Source organism: Lathamus discolor, chromosome 3 (genome assembly GCF_037157495.1).
Source record: "Lathamus discolor isolate bLatDis1 chromosome 3, bLatDis1.hap1, whole genome shotgun sequence".
Taxonomy (NCBI): domain Eukaryota; kingdom Metazoa; phylum Chordata; class Aves; order Psittaciformes; family Psittacidae; genus Lathamus; species Lathamus discolor.
This window is the reverse complement of record NC_088886.1, coordinates 19,482,625-19,504,317: the sequence shown is the minus strand read 5'-3', so window position 1 is coordinate 19,504,317 and position 21,693 is coordinate 19,482,625. Positions and strand designations below refer to the sequence as shown.

The 21,693-nt window shown below is 40.8% G+C and overlaps 1 protein-coding gene across 2 annotated transcripts; it reads right to left on the bottom strand.

Annotated features, from left to right (window-relative positions):
- Positions 1 to 10,090: 10,090 nt before the first annotated feature.
- PTGS2 (prostaglandin-endoperoxide synthase 2) lies at positions 10,091 to 18,043 on the bottom strand. 2 transcript variants are annotated; one of them, XM_065673852.1, is made up of 11 exons: positions 17,899 to 18,043; positions 17,346 to 17,462; positions 17,091 to 17,234; positions 16,463 to 16,606; positions 15,905 to 16,086; positions 15,000 to 15,083; positions 14,574 to 14,820; positions 13,241 to 13,527; positions 12,932 to 13,079; positions 12,455 to 12,786; positions 10,091 to 11,011 (listed from the first exon to the last, which is right to left on the bottom strand). In XM_065673852.1, exons 1-11 carry the CDS (start codon positions 17,948 to 17,950, stop codon positions 10,961 to 10,963), a joined length of 1,788 nt encoding a protein of 595 aa, XP_065529924.1. In that variant the 5' UTR covers positions 17,951 to 18,043; the 3' UTR covers positions 10,091 to 10,960. The 2 variants fall into 2 exon arrangements, with proteins under 2 accessions (XP_065529924.1, XP_065529923.1); XM_065673851.1 differs by having other exon boundaries at positions 10,091 to 12,786.
- Positions 18,044 to 21,693: the final 3,650 nt, after the last annotated feature.

Below are 21,693 nucleotides of genomic sequence, written 5' to 3'. Positions count from 1 at the left end.
AATATGATGGCCAGTGGCTTAGCAACTTCATTCGCCAGCTCCTTCAGGACCTGCGGATGGATTTCATCAGGTCCCATGGACTTGTGCGCATTCAGATTTTTAAGATGGTCTCGAACCAGATCCTCTCCTACAGTGGGCCCAAGGTCTTCATTCTCACAGTCCCTGTGTCTACCTTCTAAGAACTGGGTGGTGTGGTCAGAGCCTTTGCCAGTGAAGACCGAGTCAAAGAAGTCATTCAGAACCTCAGCCTTCTCCAAATCCTGTGTAGCCAGTTCTCCCAGGAGCTTCCTCAGGGGGCCTATGTTGTCCCTAGTCTGTTTTTTATTTGCTATGTACCTGTAGAATCCCATCCTGTTATCCTTGCCTGAGAGCCTCCACAAGAGTGTAAACCTCTGCACAATCTATCAGATGAAGGGGAGGGGGAAGTTCTCAGCTGTTTTTTGACCTAGAAATTCCTTACCAGACCTGAGAAATATTTCCCAAAGGCTGTTCAGTTGAACTTGGCTTGCTTCCGCGAAAACGCTACAGTCTGACAAAAGACAGATTTGTCTGAAAATTTCCACTGGGCTCAGGTGGAGACACTTTCTGGCTTCCTGGAATACAAAAGAGGTGAAAACAACTTCATATTTTCTTTGGAGGTGAAAAAAAGTGTCTTCCAGCTCTGAATGAGTGTGGCACCTCACGTCCACTCTTTAGTCATCGTGGGTCCACTCAATACATTTAAAGCAAAATAAACTTCCCATTAAAGATGTTTTTGTATGAGATCAGGAAAAGTCCAGGACCCAGCTTGAAAAAGGTTACAAGCGAGTTTATGCAGAACTGGTCATGGCCCATGATGTCTGGAAAAGTTACTTTATTATTTGTGTCTGCAAACATTACTTTTTTGTTTAAGAGCTATGTTTATGGGAGGGTTAAAACTTGGCTATCAATATAAGGACTTCATAAATAGATTTTAAATAAGTTTTAAAAAAATAAAAATTGAGAATGAACTATCACATTGTTTGTCTAAATGTTAAATTCAACCAAGGGAACCTTAGCCTGTCTTTTCATAGATTTTTCTTATTGTGGCCCTCTGTTATCATCAATATATTTATTTAAAAATTGGTTTCATTTCACCTGTTTTGATTTTGTGTGCATATCATTGTGAAGTAGGACTAAAGCCATTTATTGCCCAATATGCATTTCTTTATCTTAATAGGTTTATATTTCCTTTAAACATTAACTTTACTTTTATTCATTACAGCATTTCTTTGTTATACTCTATTCTAAATTAGAGTTGTTCTTTTTCTTATGATATATTCTTGTGTAAACACTTCAGAAGCTTAAAAGAATTCTTACTATATGCTGCTCTGAAGTATTTTAAGTTATGAAGAATAAAACTTGGAAGATGCTTATTATAGCTTCTTCAATTATATTCAGAGATGGAGGACAATTTTTACTGAAAAGCAACAAACACAAAACTGTGAAACTGATTTTGCAACTGGTTTTTGTTTTTCCAAGGCAGTAAATAGCCCTAAATACAGTATAAAAATAAGACCATTTTCTTCTTGTCCTTGTGTTGCTGCATTCCCAGAATATGAATACATCCTCCTGCCTGTGGTATAGTATCTCTTTAGGATGCAGGCGTGTACACACATGCATTTATATGTGTACATATATTATCTTTAACATCTGTTGAGGATCTCTGGATGAATGGGCAGCTTTCACAAAGGTCATTTTTGTAGTTCTAGTTTAAACCTGGAGGTTTCTTATTTGTGGTTGATTTGCTTCTCCTTGCAATTATGAATGGTCATCATATTCCTTCTTATAAATAGGTCTGCAGACAGGAACTACCTTTAAGGCAGGGCAGTAGTTTTATAGTAGAAGTGAAGGTACCTATAATGATGAGAAGAAGATTTTTCTTTCAGGCAAATGCAAAATGCATACCTTCTAAATAACAAGAATATGTCATATGCAAAGAAGGTGCTACATGGTGCCTTCAAACAAAAGTCTACTTCACTACTATTGTAGGAAACCCACCCTGGTCTCCCTGCCCAGCTGATACCAAGGTCCTCTGTACTGTGCTGTGAGATTTGCAGATCGAGGTAGCAAGCCCAAAGACTGTGCAGAAAGCTCCAGCTGATCACCCTCCCTTCTGATAATAAATGTGACTCAGCCATAAATTAGAACAATTTAGATTATACCAGCTTTATCTGGAAAAAAGTGGGCTGGAAATCCAAATTTTCACATTGATTACATCAAGCAGTAAGCTTGTATCAGAGGGATATTGCTGAACAAAGAGCTATGTTCAAACTTTGGTTCAGTCCTTGCCACATTGTCAAATTTCTATGGATTGTCTTCTCCCAGTGAAAAACAAAAACTGGAAGAGTTATGGACTGCAGCTAAAACCAGAAAATAAGAGGCTTTTAGAATGGTAAAAACCAGATAAATAACAGGATTTAGAATAGTAAAAATCAGCTGAATTATATAAGCTAAAAAGCAAAATGTTCAGAAAAGTTGATTTTTATGCAACTCATTTTATGGTAAATACACTTTATTTCTTAACCATCTTAGGGTCTGTGCCCTAAGTGTTATGAGAAACAGGCAATGCAATAGGGAAACAGGGAAGGGATTTGTTAAGGAACTGAAAGTGTGCAGTCATTAAATTCTTTTATATTAAATGTCAGTAGTGGAGTAAGAAGAACTTGACCAGTTTGAGGAGAATTGAGTGTGGTTGTGAACTGGAAGGTGGGGCTGGCTTTATGCAAGTCACGCAAATCTAGACTAGCCTAAAATCTGATGACGGATTGCTCTGTCAAAGCTTTATTCAAGTGGGTGCATTTATGGCCTTTTAATAATAAGGAATCTTATTCATAATCTCATGTTGCCTACCCATTAATGTGCTGAATCATAAGTAATGTAACATTTTCTAAAGGAAGTATCTTCCTGTGAAAATGGAACTAGAGGCAAATAAATAAAAATCTTATTAGTCACTCCAGAAAATTTACATCTTTTTCTGACTTCCAGTTCCCCCAGTAAATATCATAGCTATTGAGAATGAGCAAGCAGATTTAACGTGGAGGGGAGTAGTACATCCTTCTGCCAAACAATTCTTTTTCTCAAACCAATCATTATGAAAGTGCTGAAGCAAATAGATCCTCAGTCTGTCTCTGGTTCCTGGTATGTAAGTGAAGGTAGAAAAAAAAATAAATCTGTATTAGAGGCTGGTCTTCCAGTGTCTCACTATGACTGAAAGCAGAACTGACAGAAATCTCATGGGAACCCTTTCTAGTGAGCTTCCCTGCCTGTTTTTGCAGATAAGCATAAGGTTTTCAGAACTTGATTCTAAATCTGATATGCAGTCACAGGCATTTTTTTTCAAATTGCTTCATAATACTGAGCATCCCAAAGTGCTCTTTCATGTTGAATGATACCTGCAGATTTTTTAGTTCTCTAACGAACTACATATGAATATAGCTATGTTATTCCACTCCATCCCACCGAAGATGGAGGGTGGAGAGTACCACTAAAATAGCTTCCCCTTGTTTCTAGGAAAGGGCATAAACTTTGCAATTATGTTTGCAGCAGAACAACATTCTTCAAATCGTGTGCAACTTCACCAATGTCAAATTTGATGTAATAGCTGAAGCCGTTGTAGACCTGACTATCAAATAAGCAAATATGGTGGTAAATGTTCATCTGTTTGCATAGAAGGTTTAAAGGGAGTTATGAGAAATACTTGCAACCAAGGGTGACTGAGGAAATGACTTTATAAAGGAAATGAACTTCCTAAAAAAAACAGGGAACCTTGGAGATTTTAATTCTCTATTCACAAAGCCTTGAGAAGTGAGAAATGAGAATATTGATAAAATCCTTGAGATATGAGAAATGGTTTTATTTTTGCTGTTGCTTTTAAAAATTATTTTGTGAAACACTACTGATCTTCGCTTACTGGAAAACCATTGCTTGCTTCGTATTTTTTCTGTATCTTATTTAAAATTATATTTTAACTGAAAAGCGTTGCACATTTGGCAAGTGATATGGAGCATTTTCCAGCACCCTGGGGGAGCCCTGGTCTTCAATATCAAACAGAAGATCTCCAGGGATACTTTCAGAAGTGTTAAAGAATTGCAGAAACCAAAACTTCGGGCTCGCTAAAGAAAAGGTTTTTTTTAAAGTCTCATGTCTCATTAGATGTTCTGATGTTTGTTTAGTTGTTGTGGGAGACTAACTTGGTCTTCACAGAGGGCGTTCATATGCCTGTTAAATTTTCCCCAAAATGACACAAGCAATCTTTTTCTTTCTTCAGATTGAGGAAGAGTGCACGGAAACTTCAGTACAGTATTTTAGCATTCATCATCTATTGAGTAGGAGAGCTTTGTAACTGAATTAAAACCATATCTGATTTAGAGTGAAAGAATCATAGAATCATAGAATAGTTAGGGTTGGAAAGAACATTCAAGCTTACTTACTATACAGTAATGTGAGATTGCTTTTGTGTTGATTTTATGTATCACAGAATCGTAGAATGGTTAGAGCTGGAAGGGACCTTAAAGATCATCTAGTTCCACTCGCCTGCCATGGGCAGGGACACCTTCCACTAGACCAGGTTGCTCAAAAGCGCCAGCCTGGCCTTGAACACTTCCAGAGATGTCACATCTACAGCTTCTCTGGGCAACCTGTGCTAGTGTCTCACCATCCTCAGTGTAAAGGATTTCTTCCTAATATAAATCTAAATCTCCCCTCTTCCACTTTAAAGCCATTGCCCCATGTCCTATCACTACTTGCTTTTATTAAACGCCCTTCTCCAGCTTTCCTGTAAGCCCCTTTTATGTACTGACAGCTTCTCTAAGGTCTCCAAAGAGCTCTCTCCTCTCTAGGCTAAACAAGCCCAACTCTCTCAGCTCTGATCATCTTCATGGTCCTCTTATGGACCTGCTCCAACAGGTCCATATTCTTCTTATGTTGGGGGCCCCAGAGCTGGACACAGTACTCCAGGTGGGGTCTCATGAAAGCAGAATAGAGGGGCAGACTCACCTCCCTCTAACTGCTCCTTTTGGTGCAGTCTGGGACACCATTGGCTTTCTGGGCTGTAAGCTCACAACTCCAGGACTTGATCTTTTCATCAGTCAACACCCAAGTCATTCTTTTCAGGACTGTTTTCAATCCAGTCTCTGCCCAGCCTGTATTGGTGATTGGGATTGCCCTGATCCAGGTGCAGGACTTTGCACTTGGTCTTGTTGAGCTTCATGAGGTTTGTACTGGCCCATTCTCCAGCCTGCCAAGGTCCCTTTGGATGGCATCCATTCCCTCTGGCATATTTTCGTTGATCTGGAGAAGGACCTTCCATTTCATGGTCAGGTTGGGAAATCTTTTATTCACCATTAAGAGAGTCATAAGGACAAACACCAAAACGTTTCACCTAACAAACAGTGTAAAGAAGCTGGTTTTATTGTACCAGGTCTGGAAATACATCCTGAATTTGTCTGAAATTCTACCAGTTTGTTTGACACTGAGAAAATTAAGTCAATTTATAATTCAGAAATGCATTTTTTTTCCTGCTTTCACTGAAATTCTCTATACTCAAAAATCCTCGACCCTGATTTACTTCGAATGGCCTCTACTTCACTACCTTGCCTCATTCAACATAATGCCTTTTTTACAGCTTCTCTAAGATGTGATTGGATCATCTTATGTTACGTCCCAGCCTTATGTAAGAACTAGTATTTCACAGCTGAGCAAGCTCAACGCAGTTTTGTTTTAATTATTACTTATGACTGCTACTTAGCAACTCTGCATTATTTGTTATGCAGGATTAATTAAAATTGTCTAGGCAACAGGCTTGAAAGCCACAACTGAAAGGATATAGAGTTGTGTCAGTTCTCAGGGTAAAGTTTTGAAGGTGATGGAGAACGTAGCTGGAGTCAGCGTTGCGGCTTTTATCCATGTTTTGTTGCTCTGTCATGGTTCACTGAAGCTTTTCTGGGATTAAAATCATACTGAACAATCAACACTTTTGCAGTCTCACGAAGCTGGGCTTTTATACCAAAGTAAACTTACACCGAGTCTCAGGGTCTTTGTCTCACCTCCCATCTCCGAAGACTGGTCAGCATAAATTCAGAAATACCCTTATTAGCAGCCACACATTATGGCACTATGCTAAAGCCAGTATGACTTGCACAATGTTTCCTTGATGAATGCTTATGAAAATATTTTCTTTGGGTAGATCTTCATGGTATAGGGGAAAGCAAGATGAGATGACACATCGTCTGGGGAACATGCCTTCTCCAACTGCCACCTGGCTGCTCCACCGTGCTCAGTATGATGGGCATTGATTTCACATTTTTTGCCCATTTCAAGGGGTGTGTGCTTAAAAAGTTTCATGTGCTCTCATAGCGAAGTCTACCACAAATGCAGTCCTTTTGTGGAAAATGAATGGGTGTTAAAATTACCTGTCAGCAGGGCAGGTTTGAACAAGGATGCTTGCACACACCTATATCCACTACTGTGTAAGCCTGAAGTAATGAGCTACACCTGGTTACTGTGAAAGAATAAAGTCCAGAGCAAGAATGCATTTCCCGCAGGATACTCCTTTACTTTTTGCAAGTATTTTTGGCTTAGAGATGGAAGCATGAACTACTACTGTCCTACTGCATTAAACAAAGATTCCACGGACTTGGCTGCTGCTAGTTATGTGATACTTTCTATTTTCCCAGTGCCCTTCTGGTAGCAGCTACTAATTAGCAACAACAAAACAGGAGATTACAGTTTGTTAAAAGATGCAATGTATTTTCAACTTTCTGTAGACATGTGGTGCGGTGGGCTGGGTCCTCAGATGGTATGCAGTGGGTTGGTTTGAAAGTAGATGCTTTGAATAGTATTTGACTTCCACCTCCAGGTTTGGGGTTTCCATGCTTTCATTTCTATCTGATGGCTAATACCCACTTGCTCAGAACTGAGGGCAAGCAACCGGCATGAGTCAAACCTTTGTACTCTTTGTACTCTGCCCTCTCCCAGTGGTAAACTATTGAGATCTCACAAGCTTTAATATCCTCTCTCTACTGGTGGCACTCAGCTCCCAGTTTGCCCAGGCCAGCTGGGGCTGTCTGGTTTCCCAGGCTTTAGTGTGGCTGTAAGTGAACGCTGTGATTTTCAGTATGGTCTCAGGATTTTCATTAAAGAAAATTCATGTAAGGAAAATTTGTGTATTTCTTGTGCTACCATTTTCCTTCTCACTTTGTTGACATCTGTGTTCTTGTGTTCGTCTCTTTCATGAACAGCAGAGGAGGAATGTAGTGGTTGGTGGGTTTTTCGGTTGTGATCAGTTTCTTGACAATATCAGTGAAAATGTCTAGAGTTACAGAGTACATAAGAACATAAGTCACAGGAGATTTTATGCTAATTTTAAAAAATAAGTATCAAACGGAAAAAAGTGCAACTTGAAACCAATCATGTTGCCTCTCAGCATGATGTTATTTCCAAACTGGAACTCCACATTAAAGGAAGAGAAGCACTCAGCTCTTTCCAATGAGATTTTTCCCCATATGATGTTTCTTTGTGATGCTGCTGTATTTCTGCCTTGTGTGGCTCTTTCCCTGCCTTTTAACAAAAGTTAAGGATCTCTCCATTCACCTCCTTTTCTATATTTAGAGTATATAGGTAGAGCCTGCTCCTTTCTGTTGTGTATATATATATGAGAGTGTGTATATATATATATGAGTATATATATATATAGTCTTACAACTTGCAGATTCTTTTCCCTTCTGGTCTTCCAAAGGAAAGAGCACATCTTTGCATTAAGCTTTTCCAGAGCTGTTCACCTATTTCTGTAGGTGTGAGCAGGCAATGAACAAGTGATATGTCCTTTCCCCTCTACATGGGTTTCCCTCTCTCCTTCCTGTCCTTTCTGCACCTTGGTCAAACTACCTGTGAACTTTTCTGGATTGCTGCTGAAAGCTGAAGGAGTACTCTCTTGCAAAGCAGAAGCCACTTCTGATAGAAATGTCTCCTGAAATCTGGGTGAAGCAGATGTCTTGGGAGCGTTAGCGCTCCAGTCACTGCACCTCCGGTGAGCATATCAGAAGTAATAATCCTGGTCAGATGCCTGCGGGGCTCCGACTCAGCATCCATAAAGACCTCTTACACAGCAGGCAAGCAAGCCAATGATGAAAGTCAAAAGCCCTTGGTAAAGGTGATGGTGTATAGTTACCTGCTCCCAAAGCACAGAGCTCTTGTAGTCTTTGATGGACTTACCCTCCAAGGGTATGACTTCAATGCTGAGCCCCCCTGCTTTACCACATTGCCTTGGGTGAAACAGTTACCTCAGCCCAGGCTGGAAAGCATGTATCTCACAGGGCAAGTTTCCTCTGAGGAACATTCTTGCCTTTTGTATCATCAGGACATGCCCCTGCTCAGAGGGAAGGAGGAGCTGCTCCATGATCAAGCTATCTCATCCATCGTGTGCTGAATCCATCTGGACTGGCCCTTCCCTAATTAGGGCAGCAGTCACCTGAAACACCTTCTCTGTGGATGATGTCACTGCTGCCTTCATGCTGCCATGCTTCCCCATGCAGTGCCTCGCCATGCTGGCAGCAGCAGCCAAACCCATGCTTCTCCTGAAGTTGTCTTGCCTTTGCTCCCTCCCTCGCTCCATTTCCTCTCAGAAAAGAAACATGCAAGAAATAAATTAGCTTGTCAAGTAAATGAGTTGGCTGGCTATTAAAGAAAAAAAAAAAAAAAAAGCCACATTCCTCATACATGCTCTGCTTGTGCCTCTGTTCACCTATAGCCTCCACATCCAGCCAGGTGGGGGACTGGGGTGATGCTTTTGGAAGGGTCCCCAAAACCTTGCTTTTTTGGAGCTGAAGATGGTCACTGAAGTGATGAAGACTGAGTTTTAAGCTGAGGGAAACAGCTGGAAGTGTTTAGATGCCTGGGTACAATAAGTAAGGGAACTGTACAGTGGTGGAGATGGAAAGGAGTTACATATTCCCAGGGCTGGAGTACTGTTGGGTATATAGAGCTGTGTGTCACTGGGATGAGCCTTAGACCAAAGACCATTTTGTGTGGCTGGAAGGAAGGTGGCTCTGGGTGAAGGAGTGTGGCTATGGGGTTGATCACTCATGAACAAGCTGTGAGAGGACAGGGCACCAATAGTGGGATATGGGAGTATTTGGGACAGTTAACAGTGGGATGATAGTGGGAGCTGAGCACAAAAGGGTGCATGAGGTGACATTTGCTCAGTGTCTGGGTGGACGTGGTAGGAGTTGACTAAAACAGTACAAGCTGCATGATCCCCTCAGTTGTCTCCTTCATAGCTTCCCTCATTCCTTATCAGAGATGAAAACATAAGGAAGAAACTGATGACCTTGGAGATGCTCCTTGTACAAGAGGAACACATTGTACCGACTCATGCAGTTCCTGCCTCTGTTATTTAGCACACTGCTGCTTCTCTTAACCCCACTGCCCATTATTCTAGCTTGCATGACTCTGCAAAGTTAGCCAGTAACTGTGATGATGATAACAAAGCAGGACCCTTGCGTAAAGGGGAAGCAGACAATGAAGAAGTGGATGTCACAGCTTCAGAATTTCCTGTCTGAATACAGGGACAAGCTACCACTGCTGAAAACACACTCAAGTGCAGAGGACTTGTCCAGTGGTTGCTTGTATGCTGAGGTGGTTTCACCTCATGAAGCATGCTTGAAGAGAGAGATCTGTTCTGGCTTAGGGAAGTCTTAGCACCTAGAGTGGTAAAGGGAGGTTGGTTACACCAACTTGCTGTTGTGCATTTCCAATATTGTACTTCCTCTCTAAATCACCTACATCCTCAAGAGGCACCACTGGTGGCATCTTCACTCTTGGGGAATAGCAGCTGGCTTCTCTAGCTCTGTCATAGTGAAATCCTGCCCTTTGGTCACCAGTGAAAAGGAAAAACCCTAGACAACAAATTTGGATGATTTAAATTACAGGCACCTAGATCTGAGAATTTATACAAGATAATTTAATGCTGTTTAATTGCCTAGAATTCACCATTTAATCTTGAGTGGCAAATAAGTTGAAAGAATTATTTCATACTAAATATGGCTGAAGGAAATCACACACAAATAAGCCATACAGGAAATGTTTTCAATTTATTTATATAAACAATTGCATTTTAAAAACATTATTGTCCTACAAAAATAAAATGAAAAACAATTCACAGACTTTTAAAATAAATAATCTCAAACATACATATTTATCATAAGCAACTTGAACCCAGCCAAACCCAGCAGGTTGGGTCAAAGATAAGTAACTGTTGAAATGTGGCTGCAGAGTACAAAACACAGTGAACATGATTCTGTTCTGAAGCAGCTTATAACTCAAATTACATGGTCTGAGGAATTCCTCTATTACATGCCCTAAAATAAATAGATCTGTCCAGACTCGCCTCCCTTTGACTCTAAGCCAAACACTTTTCCTTGTTACTAATGGAAGGGTGCTCTGTAGTGTGTTCCAGAGATAGATCTGAATAATAATTACATGTTTATCAAGTGTCCAAGCAGTTTTCACTTATAAGCAAATACAGTACTAACCACCTTTTAATACAAGGTTATTGAAGATTTTCCCTTCTTCATGCTTCAGACAGAAGAAGGAAAACAAATGCCCTTCTTTCTCTCAAAGCATTCATACCAAAGACCACCTCAAATCAGTCACTCGTACTGACTGCTATAGGAGATCTTGATTCAGCTATTCACACTAACAATTACAAACTTACACAGCAGAAGGTAATTGGCCTCTTTAAATAAATCAACAGAAACAGAAGTCACAGTCAAACTATACTACTGCCATAGCCATTACAACATACAAGCCTCTAGAAATGTTTGAGAGATTCATGTGAAATATAAAAACTCAAGTCCTTTTCCAGTAGTCAAGAAATTTTGGGCAGAGGCACAGAATAGCAGGTTGCTGCTCTATTCCAGTCTGAAGTGACTTTTCTTTTTATCTATAGTTCCCAAGCTGCTTTTATGGGAGGATCATCTTCTACATTTCCTCTCTAGAAATTAGGAAAAAAAAAAAAAAATACCCTTACACGCAAAGTTTGAAGTGCTGGTACAAGAACCTGTGTAACTCCTTACATACCCAGGCAGGACTACATAGTTTAGTGCTAGATCAGGACAAATATGTCTAGGAGATTCTGTGCTAGCTAGCCAGTTTTAAATAAGCTTAAGTCACTTAAAATGCCTTTGTTTATAAGTTATAAACAAAACATTATCCCTCTTCCCCCCAATAAACAGAACTGTAAGTCACAAATATGGCTTGTGTACATAGACATAAGCTACCTTCAAGTCTTGGTGCCTTAAAGTTTTGCTAGACCTACTCTATATTCATTTCTCTGCTGTGCGAGTTTACACAGCTTCTCAGTTTTCACTATTCCCCAAGAATCTGGGGTTTAGGTACTAAAAGCTATATTATAGTCACATCCTTATCTAAAGCCATACTGTCCATTTGTCCTTAAAGTGACAGAGATTATATTATCAAGTAGACCAGAGAACTACAGCTACAAAAAGAATACCAACAATTTGGACTAAGTTTATGGCCTCCCCAAGATTGCATGATAAAACATCTGAAGCAAGATACAAAACAGCCTTGTACTGCAGCATGACAGTCAGTTATTTCTAAGCTCAGTACCTATTATTCTCTTACATAAATAATACATCTGTAACATATGCTTCAAGAACAAGTAGTATCCAAAAGAAGTTCAATTTTCTTTAAATAAGTTAAAAAAGTATAATGCCACATGAAAGTAGATTTACACATAAAACCAAACATAAGTTACCATACAAAGTGCCTTATTTGCAATAAGGGAGAGGTAGTATCAACAACGAATGCAACACATTTTCTGACTTGACATGATTAAGTCTCAAGTATACGTATTTTTGTTAATCTTTGAGTGCTCATATTGAATTCATAATCTTTTCTGGCAATTTTCATTAAGGCAGTTTTTTCTCGTACTTTTAGTTCAATGGCCTGTTTAAGAAGTTGCTGAGGCAGTAACTTGCTTTTGTAGTGTTATGTGACCCATCAAGTGAAGAGACAAAAACCCCACTAACACTCTTTGTCAAGTATTAAAACAACATAAAAAAAAGTTGGAACCTTTGTCCACTTTGGAATACATAGTTCTGTTACAGAAGACTTTAAACAAGGGATTCAGCACTGTAGAGCTCAAGCACAGAAAATCCCTTTTGTAAGTAGAAGCCTTACCTGAGTAAGGCATCTAGGGCAAACCCCAGAATGAAGAAGCTCAAGTTTTGGGTTTTTTTTGCCCCCTTTTTTAAAAAAAAAAAAAAAACCAAAACAAAACAAACACTTCAAGCCATAAATAGAATAAATTATATAGTTAAATAAATAAATAGATGGATTTTTACAACTCAGCAGATCGTTCTTTCAGTAGTAGTGTGGGATTTATGTCTTCCATTGCTGTTTTTGAGGTACTAACATTAATGGTTGCCTCTGTGGGTTCAGGATTTAAGATGTGGAAAGCTGTGAAAGGACAGCCTTTCACATTGTTGCAGATGAGCTTCTGTAAGGATGCGGTATTGATTATTTCAAATCCAACTTTTCCACCAAAGGTGCTAGGCTTCCAGTACTCAGGGGAGCAGATGGCATTTCCCATGAGTCCTTTCAGAGAGAATGGTGCTCCAATCTCCACCATTGTTTCACCGAAGATGGCACCTGGTCGTGGCTTTTCTACAAGAAGGCCTGGGTACAGCTCCATAGCATCAATGTCTCCATAAAGCTCTTCCAGTTCAGCTGCCATTTCTTTTTCTCCTGTAATTGATTAGTAAAAACCATAAGTGGAAAAATCCTATTTTCATTGCAAGACTGTCCTGTTCAAGCCAGTAACAACACTGTAGGACTCTGTTAGCCATTTTAAGAAGAGGGCCCTTGTTTGTTAGAAAGGACAAACACTTACCTGTAAGTTCTTCAAATGATTTGAATGGTTTTAACATGAAGCGCTTCCTGTACTCATTCAAGGACTGGTATCTCATTTGTCTGCTTTGGTCAATTGAAGCCTTTGCTACTTTCTGTACTGCAGCAGGAACATTTTTCCCACCAGCAACCTATTTAATAAAGATGAAAAGTAGTAAGATCTCCCAGTAAGAGTAATTATGAAGTTGTGCTTTTATAGTATTTGATTAGTTTTTGATAGCTTTATCTTACTCCCTTGTCCCACCCCTAGTTTACATCTCTGTTGGTTCACTAGCAACTTGAGAGTACCTACCCTGCCAGCACTTTGCTTGGAGAAAGATTTCACCATATGGGAAAGGCCATGTTCCAGCATTATGGAGTTGTTGTAGAGGAACTGCTGGAAAGTGTACTCCTGGTCATGTATTTGGAAAGTGTCAGGCAGAAGTGGGTGCCAGTGGTAGAGAGTATTGAATTCAGCTGCAATTCGGTTCTGGTATTGAAATCGCTGGTTGAACAGCAGCTCGGGATCAAACTTGAGTTTGAAGTGGTAGCCACTCAAGTGTTGTACATAGTCCTCAATAACGATCTTTATTGTTTCTCCTGTTGGTCAATGGAACAGAGGAGAACATTGGCACCAATTGCCTCACAAAATTTAGGTGATTCCCCTGCTCAGAGAAAATACCATTTCTGAACTGTTCTTAAAAAAAACCCTCCAGACCTATAATGAGCAAGGTAACACACTCTTCAACGTTGTCATCTGTTCTAGAAAAGAATCCATCTATTTTACATGATTAGGGGTGAAGCAGTACTTTAAGATGCCAAAATTTTTTTGCTGCAGTAGAGAAGCATTTTCTACAGGCTGCTTCCCCCACCCCAGATACACTTCCTTGTATGTTCCACAGAACAGTACACATCAGTATCTACATTGTGTTCAGTTATACAATACTCTCTAGGCTGTATGTAGGGGATAAAGAAGAAAGTTGGCATCTGAAAGCAACCTTCAGCTTCTGAGCCGCTTAATAGCATTGTCTTGGTTTACTGTTTCAGTCAGTTTGGGCACGGTCTTTTCAAGCTTAGTGTACATCACAATGTACAGAAGGCTAAATGCCACCAAACAGACAAATATGTAGAATTACATTTTACATAACATCCTGAACATTAAACAAACACAGCTGTTCTTTTAAAGCATACCTGAATTGACCCAACCCCAGGGGAAAACAAAAACAAACAAACAAACAAAAAACCCCACCCAAAACCTCAAACAACAACAAAAAAACCCCAACACAAAAAACCCCCACAAGATCCAAGAGACTGAGGTCACCTAGCCTTACATGCTTTCTCTGAGAAATGAGCCTTATCTTCCTGCTTTTTCACAGCTTTCAGTTCTGTTTCCCTTTGGTAAGGGAATTAAGTATCACTTAGTTCAGTTTTATTCAGTTATCTCTTTAATATAGCTATACAGGAGGAAACTGTATCTTAATACAATCCCAGTGACAGGTCAGGCAGGCTCAGATGTATGCCCTCATGTGCCAATTTAAGTAATAGCTTTGCCTCTTACTACGCCTACTGCACCTGCAGTAGATAACAGGTAGAATTGTCATGCACAAGAGAAGGTTAGAGTTGTATGTAGTAGAAGTGACACTCACCTATCAATATGAGTCTAGTAGTTTGGAACAGCTGCTCATCATCCCACTCTGGGTGCTCCTGTTTCAGGATGTCACAGACCCGGTTGTGCTCTCTCAGCCATATTGTAGCATACATCATCAAGCCTGGGACCAAACCAAACACCTCCTGCCCAACAGAAAACTGCAAGTGTTCTGGTATGTGAGGAGGGTAGATCATCTCTGCCTGAGTGTCCTTCACTGTTGGTGGATACATTTCTCCACCAATCATCTGCCATGGGTAGGGAAAAATAACAAGAGACTTGTAAGCCACGATGCTATGAGTTAACTTGTGTTGACTGTTACTACCAACTTTAGGCTTACACTTTAGATCGACTACACCGTGCACTGAGCACTTGTTTTAAGAAGTGTCATGCAGTAAGAAGGCAGGGATTCTGAGATAAGACATACCTGGTATTTTAGCTTTCCATCCTTCAGAAGTCTCAGTTTAAGTTGCCTCTCCAGAGTCTCTCCATAAATATGGTTTAAGTCAACCTATAAAACAAAATCATTCACAGCATGAAGCCAGCTCACATTTCTTGCTATTTTAGGATATGTCCCACTTCTATGAATGCCAATAGGAGTTCACCCCTTAGATGTTTACCCTTTAATTATATTATTATTACCTTATAAGTATCATGCACTGATATTTAAGATGAAGCCAAATCATTTCCTGGCAACTACAGCCATCTCTGCATAACAGCAAGTTTTTAAATTGACTGGCAATTTAGAAAGGACTGTTTAAAGTGTCGGCAGCTTTCTATTATGCAGAAGGGTCTTTATATACACACATATTTTATTGCTTTGTTTCAGACATACACATTGCTTATATTGAAGAACTCTTTGTTCAAAGATGGCCTGTTTTATAGGTAAAGATCCTAAACCAAGTCTGCTTTTGAAGTTCTTTTTAAACTAAGTCTCTTTGATTAGCAGCAGACAACATACTTTACAGTGCTGGGTACAGCTCTTTGCAACCAAGAAGTTCTAGGTACTCACTAGATCTAACATGCTTTAGGTGATAGCAGATTCTTGGGAATAATGAAAAAGTCAAAGATCAGTACGCAGATATTTTAACCAGAACCATGTGCTGCTTTACATAAGTGGTTCTGACCCAGGACGAGATGCTACCAAGTGCTGGAATTCTCCTTAAGCAGAAATTACAGAGGTGATAAAGCCATTAGATTCCAGCAAACAGTGCTGCACAGTATGTGCACTGGTGTTTGTGTACCCTGACAACCTGCAAGATAGAATTTTATTGCTACTGAGCAGCTATAACGCTAAAGTGCTGTGTTCAAGTTACAGAGCTATGATCATACCCCATGGCCGAGACCTTTGGTGAAGCCAGGTCCTTTCTTGTGGTCCGTCTTGAAGAACTGATGAGTGAAGTGTTGGGCAAAGAATGTGAACATCACATTTGTGCCTTGTGGGTCAGGAATAAATTTTTTCCTTAGCAAAAACTTTTCCACAATCAGCTTTGAATCTGGGAGTTCTTTCTTACCTGCAAGAAATAGTGAAATATTCTAGACAACTACATTTATGCAATACTTAATTTTGTTCCTAACAAAAAGGCTTTAAACTGTCAATATATTATCGAGGGATTGCAGCATTAAAATAAGGGGAATTATCTGCTTCTCTATGAATACTTTCTTGATTTGGTTTGAAACTTCTAAATTCCCCAGTTTTAACATGTAACTCAGCGAGAGCCAACATAGTTATCTTTTACATCTTTACACAGTGTATCCAAACCAATGGCTATTCTTACAGTAACTTACACTGAAAAAAGGCTATAAACAAGCAGGTCTCATGGTATTTTCCAAGAGAAGACAAATAGAAATTCCTAGAAGTGAACATTATGCATTTGGTTTATTCCTTACCTTTCACACCCATTGGTGTTGGACAGTCAAGTCCTACTGGTGGAAGGCTTCTTGTGTAATAGGAAAGGTTGGAATAAGCTTCCCAGTTTTTGTAATTATAATCACTATTGTAAGTTGGTGGGCTGTCAATCAGGTGTGATCTTGCTGAAAAAGAAAATTAAAAAATTGTTTGGTTGTTTGTTGGTTTGTTTTTTTTTTCCCCCCAAGCTGTACATTTTAGTCTCAAAAAGTCACAAGGCCATATCTTTTCCATGTATACTGGAAGCGGCTGCATTCATTGAGAAATTCCACACATATCAGCTACTGATGGTAAATGGGATTACAGTTGCTGAATAACAGTATTGAGTCTATGATTATCTACCGAATCCAGCTATTAACATAAGTAATCTAGTGCAAATTTATGCTAGCAAAATCCTAAATTCTATTAGAGATCAGAGCAAAATGCATCTCCATTTCAAAGCGTGTTTCATACAAGTCTGCATCATGCAGAAATCTCAAGTTGAGTAGAGCGTTTTTACTTCAGTGCAATTTAGGTTGCTGACTTTATATACAGACTAATCAATCATCCTGGAGTTCTACGAATGACTTCTGTCAGTTAAGAGGACTAGAAGAGAGAACTCATACTTACATGTTAATACATATCTCATAATAGCATCCCGTAAGAAAGGTATGCTGTTGATGATATTCCAGGCTCCTTTGAAGTGAGTGAGGATGTAGTGGACAGTATTTGGCGAAGGTTTCAATGTCAGCCTCAGCCAAGTGAAGAATTCCGCTGTGAGCATTAATGAAAAGATGATTGTAAATTAGCTATTGAGGATGACCTGCAATACTGGAATTTAATTATCAAATTTCAATCCCATGAAGAGAGATTTAGGATACTTACGTGTTGTGCAGTTTTCCCCATAATACCCTGTCCTTGTACAGTCACATTCATACTGATCAAATCCTGTTGTCATACATACTCCTCTGTTCTGACAAGGGTTTGAGCAGCAAGGGTTGGCTAGAATGAAACCAAATGCTCTGATTAACATTTTATATAGCTATACCAGTATCCTTATCTCACTAAGATAACTTATCAAACTTAGGTAGGCAATACCCTGAAGTTCAATGCTTATTGGGAAGACAGAGACCGCACAACAATTCACCCTAGCCTTTAAGCTGCTACAGGTAATGGTTATTAGCAAAAGCATAGGAGTTTGTTTCCTGGCAACAATAAATATCCTCAGAAGCGTTGGATTATCTAGCGAGAGGCCTAACATACTTTCTACCATATAGCAAGCACAGGAGAAACCACAAGAGAATGCAGAACATTAGAAAAAACCCAATAAATATTAACTCATTCGCAGCCGAAAAGAAACGCTCATCGACGGCTTAGATGAAGATTCACCCGCCGCCGGACCCGCTCCTGCCCCCGTGAGGGGAGGGAGGGGACTCACCTGCGTGGCCGGCAGCTAGGAGGACAGCCACCAGGGCGCAGGGTAGGATCATCTCCCGGCGGGGCTGTGGCGGGGGCTCTGCTGCGTCTCAAGCTCTGCGGGTGCTCGGCGCCGAGGACCCAATGCCTCTCGCAGGTAGGCGCCTGCCTATTTATGCCCGGCGCCGCCAGTGAGTCACCCGCTCTCCGCCCGCCGGCCGGAAACTATCACGAAATGGGGGATTTCGCGCCGCTTCGCGCCGGCCCGGCCCGCCCCGCCCCCGCCACCGCCCGTTGCCACCTGCCGTGGGCCCCGCCCCGGCGTGCCGTCACGCTGCGGCGGGGGGCGCTGAGGTGGCGCCGGGCCTGGGACGGTCCCGTCCTATTACTTCGGCTGAGCCTCCGCCGCGGCGGGCCGCGGTCTGCCAGCCGGGAGCCGCGGGGGGCCGAGGGGAACCCCGGGGGCTGGGGAGGACCCTGCGGGGGACCCCCGACCCTTTTGCGTCCCCGGTGGCTTTGGGGAAGAGGAAGAGGGGGAGGCGCTTTCGCGGAGGCGGCTCCTCAGCGATCGGGCTTGTCGCGTTCCCATCGCCGCCGCCGGCGTCTCCTCAGGGCAGGGCGGCGGGAGCCACCCACGGGCGCCCCTGGGCTGGCGGCGCTTCTGGGCGGCCCGCGTGGTGTCTAGAGGGGTGCTGAAATCCCATCCCCTGTTCCCTCCTCCCCCCCAGACTGCCCCTTTTCCAAGTAATGTTTCTGAATGTCTGCTCTCGCACCTGCCCGCTGTCTCCCCGTTTCCCCGGGAGAAAACGCGCTTTTCTGGCTGAGAAAGTGCCGTGAAAGCTGTCACGCTGCAGGAGAAATCTAATGAGCAAAAGGCACGGTGCCATTAGTATCCTGCTGACCTCCGGGTGCCCCCCCAGTCCGACCCAGCATTGAGCACTTTGGGGAACGTGGGGGTCCGCTTGTTAACGAGGTAATTTCAATATGTACATTAAACAAGTGGTTGGAAGACTGGTTTTCCCCATATGCATGGAAGGAGGCTCACTGCAAGACTCCTGTGTTGCAAATGGATGTATGGGGAGAGGGGGATTAGAAAGGAATACTGAATGTATTTCATTTTATTTCTAGATATGTTTATGATGATACCAAATCCCGTTATTAGGCATCTTATTTTGAAATCACCAGTGACTTCCCTAGTGGCACTTTTGCTTTAAAATACCCCCTGCTGCTCTGTATAGTCGTTTTGTAAACAATTCTTTGCTCATTTCCGTCAGATTTTGCCATTTGAAGATGCTTTACCTTTTTGTCATAGGTTATTTATTTTTTAATCAGTACGCTCTACTATTTTTAATCTTCATTGCGCGTGGAAAATGTCTTATGAAACAAGTAGGATGTAACGCAGTTGTGTAATTCTCTACAGCGTGGTGCTGGGGGCTTGCTGTAGTCTTCCCATTGCTTGTACTTTCGCTCTCAATGTCAGTATTAAACAACAAAAAAATCCATTGCTGTTTCAGTAGTGATATCTTTTGAGGTTCGAAGCTGATGGTGTTTAAAATTGCAAATCGGTGACTTTACAGAAAGTGGATTTGGTCCAGTTTAAACAAAATCTTATTTTTGGCACAGAAGAACTGTGTTGTGGTTAGTGAATAATTTGTATGCATCAGCAGTAGGTCATCGTGGATGTTTTAGAGGATAGTGCACGAAAGTCTGTAATCACACAATTCTTCTGGCATAGGAAAAGGCATATTTTATATATTTATCTATTTATATATTTATATGTGTACGTATAAGAAAACTACTGGCTTTGGTCATACACTTGAAGCAGAGGATAGCTGTCGGCAGCCTGTTCCTGTACAAAGCATAAGTCGCTGCAGGTTGCAGCTACCTGTAAGTCTTGTAACTGTTACTCAGACTTATCAAGTGTGAAAGGGGAATGTTTTGGTTTTGCACTATGAGGGGTCATTAGCCAAATTGACTAATACAAAGCACTGGTAGTACCCAGTGGAGTAGAGTATAGAAAGGGATGTGTGATAAGCACAATGCAGTAGATCAAGGGTTTTGCTCTGTAGATTTTACATGTCCATTTTACAATGATTTTCTTCTGTCTTACAAAGTTTTTATTGATGCTGTTAGACAATAAATCTTTACTGAAAATACTAGATGAGATACTACATTTTAATAAGGTGCGCAAGAAAAAATGTAAATCCAGAAAATGTTTCTAGGGTGTAGAACCAGCAATGTTAAGGGGAAAAATGAGCTAATTATGTGCAGCTAGAGAATTACTCCTAACATGATACTACAATGCTAATTATGTTATGATTTGGAGTACCCTGAGGATATAGGTAGCTGATACTGCTTACAGTTTTCAATTATTATAATTAACCATGTGCAAACTGAGCAGTAGAGCAAAACTTCAGCCTTGGCAGATGCTTCTCCTTAGGAAGCAGCAATTTTTGCAGCTGAAAAAACAGTCAGCACACTTCACCTTCCACCACACCCTACATACGGTACAACAGGAGCTCTCTGCAAGTCTGTTTTTGGCTGGGGAAATTCAGTTGCACACCTGATAGCTGCAGTGTAACTGGAAGGATTCTTTAGCTTTGCAAGGTGATGGAAAATGGGGGAAATATGATAGTGCTGTTTTTTACTGAAGGCTGCCCTTCCCCCCTTGTTGTTTTGGGGCTGTCTATAATAAAGAACTGGTTATATGTTGGAATAAGAATTTCTCTTAAAAGTTTGCTGTGGCAGGTTTCACCACCAGGTGGAGATTTTATGCATCAGACAACAAATGCCTTTTTTTGGTTTTGTTTTGCTTGGTTTTTGAGTATAAACCATCTTTGAAAAAAATAAACACCCCCCCCAAAAAAAAAAAAGAAAACCCACCACCAACCAGTGTTATTTTTACTTCTGCAATAGTTATTTTAATTACCCTTTTGTCCAAATGAAAGCAGCCTGTTGAACAAGTGTAGCTAATTTTATATTGGCTGAAAATTCTGGAGGAGGTGATTCTCTGAAAGCTCTTTGCTCCTGTTTCTATCATAGGCTTAACTGCATACAGAGGTTACATATAGAATATATCAAATTCACACTTCTTTGCTGAGAGCAGGTTATTGCTTCCCTAAGGTGAAGTTTCAGGACAGTATTGGCAGAAGATACAGCAACCTGTAAGGGTCAACATGCTTCAGTAAAGCCACTAGAAGAAGGGCAGGTGGAGCAGCAGCCAGGAAATGTCCCATGGCGCTGGTGCTACTCCATTTTTGCACTGGCTCCTGTAAATATAAGGCAAATGCCATTGTTTTCATAACAAAGATTTTTCAGAGATGGCCTTTCTGTGGAAGGGAGATGAAAGCTTTGTAAAGCCTATCATGTGTCCTCTTGCAAGGCATCTACAACCTTTAAGCACATATTTCTAAGAAAGAAGATCTTTCCAGCAAATGCATTACCCACTCCCCCCAATTTATTTTCATTAATATTATCATGTAGCTATGCTTCAGTGAGAAAATTAGTAAATTCTTCACTTCTCCTCAGAAATATTTGCACCCCCTAGAGTGAAATTCAGCTTTGCTGTTCTGGGACATTTTGTAATAACTGCACATGGAAATTATTCTTCTATACATAGTGAAATACAAGCTAATACAGATTGGGGTTGTTCCCCCCCCCCCCCCCAGCAGTAGGTAGAACCCCACATGACCTGTCTTTGACAAATTTTAAAGAAGCAGGGTTCACTAAATATTAGCGTCCTCTGTTGCTGGATGTTTGTTTCTTATTGTATGACATGATAAATGATGATATCCGGCTCATTTTTGCTCTTTTTACT